The 5,963-nt window shown below is 36.9% G+C and overlaps 1 protein-coding gene across 4 annotated transcripts; it reads right to left on the bottom strand.

Moving 5' to 3' along the window:
* Nucleotides 1-508: 508 nt before the first annotated feature.
* On the bottom strand, nt 509-5,276 carry LOC108321559 (uncharacterized). 4 transcript variants are annotated; one of them, XR_008248314.1, is made up of 3 exons: nt 3,780-5,272; nt 1,220-1,375; nt 509-764 (listed from the first exon to the last, which is right to left on the bottom strand). XR_008248314.1 is itself a non-coding variant. In XM_017553350.2 (2 exons), exon 1 carries the CDS (start codon nt 5,098-5,100, stop codon nt 4,717-4,719), a length of 384 nt encoding a protein of 127 aa, XP_017408839.1. In that variant the 5' UTR covers nt 5,101-5,276; the 3' UTR covers nt 509-764; nt 4,710-4,716. The 4 variants fall into 4 exon arrangements, 1 of the variants encoding a protein (XP_017408839.1); XR_008248315.1 differs by having other exon boundaries at nt 3,924-5,272; XR_008248313.1 differs by having other exon boundaries at nt 4,710-5,272.
* Between the last annotated feature and the right edge of the window lie 687 nt (nt 5,277-5,963).

The following is a 5,963-nucleotide window of genomic DNA, read 5'->3' as shown; positions in this document are numbered from 1 at the left end:
ATATTTGTTCACTTCAGTATGGAACAAGTTGGCTGAGTGGTTTCTATATATTATAGGCAATTACATTCCTGTGTAGCTGTTCTATGTGAACAATTATCATGTGTCTTTAGTCATGAGTCAAGACATATCATACCGTATACTGAATGTAATTTTTATCACTGCACCCATCAAATTTCGTCCTGCAGTCTATCAGTCTTCCGGAATGGGATAAGTATCTTCTGAGAAAAAAAAATATTCCAGCCAATAAAAATGCAGGAAGTCCTTGCCTTAGAAGAATGGAGGCAACAGATACTTCGATGTCATTTTAGAAACCCAATTTGTCAAAAGCAAATAAATGTCTTAGGTGAAGGTACGATTTTGTAGCTACAACAAGAATAAAGCTTTAAACAAAATATGGATTTCATTTCCAAGATATGTGTATGTGTGCTACACGCTCCATCAAGTTGCCCTGAAGAAATTTTGAAATGACGTTCAAAAACTTCTCTCGTAATCAAAATAAACAAGGAAATTTCGAGGGCAAGTATTCAATTTACCCATTATCAAGTCATTGAATCAATTTACTTTTTTATCCCACATTCACAAAGTAAACAAATAGTTAAACTTAACCCCAGCCAGCTACACTTTATTGATATCAAATGTTTACACGCCTCCTTAAAATGGACGGCCGCACAGGCCGGTGCTAAAAGACTAATAGGATCTTTTTTCCATTGACAAAAAAACAGAAAGTTGACTGGGCCAATAATGTCCTCATTAAGAGCACAAACCTGTTAAAAAAAAAACAGTCAGAGTTATGATAGCAAGTGTATACTGCGATTAATGCATTATAGTTATACGACTGAATAACAGAATCCAACCACAGCAAGAATGATTTCATTTTCTTTCTTTCCACACTAAAAGAATGACATACACTAAAGCAGCAACGCCAGGTGCATCATAGTTTTCTTTCTTGCTTTGGTATTTGTTTAGACCGTTTATTAACATGGATATCAGAGCAGAGCTACCAACCCAAAATGGGGGAAAGGTAATTTTTTTTTATCAAAAGTATGTCGATATAAGGCATATTTAACAAGTCAATAACAAGAGGCTAAAGCCGAGGATAAACAGAGGTTGTCTCACAGTAAAGAAAAAAAGGATAAAATTGTAAAAGAATAGAAGTTGCAGCAAGAAAAGTAATGCAAGTATGAACTATGAACAAAGTCAGGAAGAAGGTATACTCAACAGAAGTTAAGGAGCTGCCTGAAAATTTTGAGCTGCTGGAAAAGCAAGGCTTTCACCAGAAGAGGCATTAGCAGCCAATGATGGAAGATGCAAGAAAAAGTAGTAAAACCCGGCATCATTCTTCAAAGAATGAAGGGTGTTTCAACTCCTTTGTATTCTGATGGAAGAAAAATTATGAAATTTCATAAACCACCTCAATCTGAGTAGTAGAATCAACAAAAGGAGCGCAAAGCAGGAATTCAGTGAAATCTTAGACATGGTGGCTGTGACAGTCACCATACAGGCTGCTATCACCACTGCACAAAAACATAATGAAACACCACTTCCAATGTGGTCAGACTGCACGAACAAAGGACTTTCTTATTTAGTTGTGCACACGTACACCAGGTACCCACTATATCCCCTCCTAAGAAAATATTTTCCCACGGAATTTCTCAGACTAACCCTTCTAAACTTCCCAAAATCCAATTGGTGTTGCTCCTCTAGCCCTATTTGGGGAGCAATACACTTTCAGGTAAATATTTGTTGGTTGATGACAAATTTTAGGATGCTGTCATATCTCTCTTTTCTAGCTTCATCACACCAGAGTGCCAATGTTACAAATTCTAATGTGTCTAGTCCCTTGATATTTTCACCAACCCCCTTGGTTTCTTGAAGGCACATAGATCACCCTTTTCTCCTAATCATGGCATCAACTACGTCCATAGATCATCCTTTCTTGAAGTATCTATTATTCCCAACTCTATCCCGACACTTTCTTTACTTCTCAATAATTTTTTACCCAGAGCAACATCATTCATCAGTTGCACCCAGAGCTTGAGTATATTGACCTAATAGATGGTAACTACAATTTGAATGCTATCAACCAATTGGCCACCAGGGTGAGCTAGAGTGCAGAGGTTCTTCGGTGGTGAATATCAAAATAGATAGCATGAGCTATAGTCCCCCCGTTTGATGCATGCCAAAGACCAAGTGGACCAAGGGTAAGGCGTGGACTACCCTTAAGCCTTCCTCATTGTTTCAGAAATTAGGTTCAAAAACACAAAAAAGACATAATAGCAATACGGAATTGGGTCTGACCCACAATGCTAAGGAAGAATTCCTTTTAGAGACATTTGATACAACTCAATGAACATCTGCATGATTAAGTGAACCTAATATATCATCAAATATAGTATGGCCTGCAGGATGGTGCTCTCTATTAGCCAGGGAATCAGGTACACCTCCTTTCAACAGAATCATTATTTTTCTTCAGTGGATTAAGTTCATCCAATAGATAAAAAGGTAAGACATTTTCTGTAATTTAAATCCTTCCCCTCCTTCCTTCCTCTGATTCTTACAAACTCCTCTTTGATTCTTCACATGACTGTAACCAATATTTACCACCTTTTAGAATTTTCAAGCTCAAGCTTTCCTGAAATTCTATCCCAGCGTTGTTCCACCAATACTAAAACTTTTTCAAGGTCCTATCTAGCCACAACAAACCACACGATCTACGTTCTGCTTGTGGAACAACATTTTGTATCTTTCAGGAGTTCTGCATCCAAAAAAGGGGCTATTGCAATCCAGGAGCAGTTTCCTCTTCCATCCCTACCCTCTCCCTTGGGTCAAACCTACTTCCTTCACCTGAATAATTGTAATTTTTTTCTGTATAGGTTTCTAACGTTCAAGATGTTGCTTCTTTGCTCAAGTCCTCAGATCAAATGGTTCTTTCTCTAATTCACTTCCTGCTTGGCAGCTTCCTCATTTGAAACAAATAGCAATATCATCAGGATACTGAGGTCAAAGCCACTTGAAAACAGCCTTCACAAAGGTCAGCAAATTTGCTGGTTACGCCTTTTTCACCAAAGCCACCAACAAAGACAAACAACTCTCAAAGCCCTCACAATATGTTCTGATGGCATCAAAACACAGCTCAATGATAATTAACCAACAAAAAGCCTCCTTTCCAACAATTGGAATTATCCTAGACATTCAGTAGCTTTGACTCCCAGACCAGGAGCACTAATAATGCTTCATAGATACTGGTATGGATTGTAAAGATTAACCAAAAGAGAAATTTATTCAACATTCTCCCCCAACTCTGAATCCGTGGAATTCAAGGTGAGCAACAATGGCTAACAACAGAATCAAAAGTTTGGTCTCTCCTGTTGGGAAGTCTCACGTCACCTATCTCAATTCTTGGAGTGCGGATTATACATCTGTTGGACAACTTCACTTAATGTCAATTGGTTTTAAGTTGAAATCTATGATGGATCAAAGTATGTAGCTTATCTTAGTAATTCTCTATTCTAGTTAGCTCGTTTGATTTGGCAGACATATGTGGAAGGGGGGTGTTGGGAAGTCCTACTTCGTCAGCCTCAATTCCTGAAGTGTGGCAATTTCATTTAATGTCAATTGGTTTTAAGTTGAAATCTGATCTTTTACACCCAAAACTAATTAGCTAACTAACTGAATACACCTATATTCACTAACTCTGTCTATCCTGCCACAGCTACTACAGTTAAAGAGCTAACTAAGAGCGGCGGGCCTATTTGGCTCTTTAGTGATTCATCATCTACCTGATCGAGGAATGAAAGACTGAACTTGAAGATAGCACCAACTTCCTCGTGGGCATAAGCAGAATCAGGCAATCCAAGGATCTAGCCATTTGTAGATTCTCATAGAAGATAATTCATTGGCTTTCTACTGTTATACCTGCATACCTGACGAACCAATGAAGAATAGAAGAGTTGGTAGACTTTGTCACAGCATTAAAAGGAAAGTGGGGAAGAATATGCCTTCCATCGTCAATGGTGTTTCCTTCATCATAGATAATGGCTTTTGGGGTATATACCATCTCTGAGGCTTGAAGAGATGGCTCGGGTCATCCTGCTCCAACCCCAACCACCAAGGAATAGTACCAGCAGTAAGGAAAGACAGCAAAATAAGACGGACAAAAAGGAGACGGATTGACAGAGATCTTGCTTCAAAAAGCGTAGCAGATATTTCTACAAGAATTCCACGTATCATCTAATACTTGCTTTCCTAACTGGGTTATGTCGCTAATAAAACTTATCATTTGAGTGTATAAGACTAGCATTGGCAAAATCCTATTTACAATCCATTTCATAAATTCAACAAAGTTTTACACAGAATCCAACCAGCCTAATCTATTTAACCTCTTATTTCATTTGTACTTCTGGCTACATAAAGTTTAAGTGAAAGCACAACGAAACAAAAAATAACCAGCTTCGTTAGACCTTCTAAAAAATAAATTGAAACATAAGAAGGAAGAAAAGGTTGAAAATTGAAATTGAGTTAAATAACTCCATAATCCAAACACCAGAGAGATCATTAAAACAACAAAAATTCCCTGGTTTTTGACTCAACCATAAAGCTTCCCAAACATTTGGAAGTGATGAATCCAATATTAGCTTCTGAGGCTAATCACGCGAATCCAAACACAATAACACGAAAACCCCTAATTAACGGAAGCGGGGAAAAGTGACCTGAGAGTCATCCCTGGTATCCGCCGCCGATAGTATTGATGTCCTCCTCGACGGCGGAGTTGAGATAAACGGGGGGAAAGTCAGAGACAGCGAAGGTCTGCTCCTTGGCGAGCTTCTCGACATCAGCCTTCTTCAAAACGGTGCGGCGGATGGGAGGGCGGTTGCGGCGCTGGTCGCGCGAGAAGTATTTGATATCGTAGACGGTCTCGGGGAGGGAGTTGGGGATGCAGGGTTTCTCCTTGGTGGTTGCTGGGCACTGCAGGCGGTATTCGGTGGCCAAGGGCACAGCGGATCTGTACTCAGGGTCGGCGCAGGGACCCGTGATCTCCCATGGCTTCTTTATGTAGCGCTTCAGAGTCTGCACCAGTGAATTCGACGCCGATTTCGCCATTAAACCAACAAAACTACGAAGACAAGAAAACTGGGTTTCTCAATCACCGGATCAAATCAAATCCCACTCACTCCCTTTGATTTTCATTCCTTTCAATCCCAAACATATCCGGGTCCAGACCCGGCTCGAACCCGGATCCAGAACCTTAAGTATGTAACTAGAGGTGAAAATTATGGGCCATGAAGTGTTTATTTTGTTGGTGGGTGTATAAACTCCTTTAAGAGCTAATTTCTATAAAAAAATAATAACTTCCTTTAAACAAATGAAATAGTTATTTCTAATGATTTTCTTAACTAGTATTTTGATTTTTAGCTTCTACGATGCATAGGATAGATGGTTATTTTATATAGTTAAATTTTTAAATAAATATTTTACATATTAAATTCTATTTTGTTATTGAAATTTAAAAAAAAAACTGTTGAAATTTAATTTCGAAATAAAAGTATTATTTTAAAATACAAGTATTTAAAAAAAAGTACAGAATAATGATAAAAGAAGAGTGATCTGATATTATTAACAAAATTCCCTAGTTAAATCAAATTACTATAAAATAAAAATTAAGATTAAAGTTGAAAAAAAACAAAAATGCTCTAATATATTATTGTATAAGTGTAGAAAACTATTTCATAAATATAAATATAAATATATATATATATATATATATATATATATATATGAAAGAACTTGACAAAGAATTATAATTCAAGAATTTATAATAAGTCAAATATCAACTTGAATTTTATAATATTTTATAAACGAGAGAATTTAATAATCATGAAAATCATGAATATAATTAAAGAATAATTTAAAAAATTAAATAAATTATAATTTTATTTTAATTTTACATAATATTAAATTCGTTG

Source organism: Vigna angularis, chromosome 1 (genome assembly GCF_016808095.1).
Source record: "Vigna angularis cultivar LongXiaoDou No.4 chromosome 1, ASM1680809v1, whole genome shotgun sequence".
NCBI lineage: Eukaryota > Viridiplantae > Streptophyta > Magnoliopsida > Fabales > Fabaceae > Vigna > Vigna angularis.
The sequence above is the reverse complement of the archived record's forward strand: the minus strand, read 5'-3'. Positions and strand labels throughout refer to the sequence as shown.

Excerpts from the sequence above, each read along its gene's own strand:
- LOC108321559 (XM_017553350.2), bottom strand. The coding sequence starts at position 5,100 with ATGGCGAAATCGGCGTCGAATTCACTGGTGCAGACTCTGAAGCGCTAC.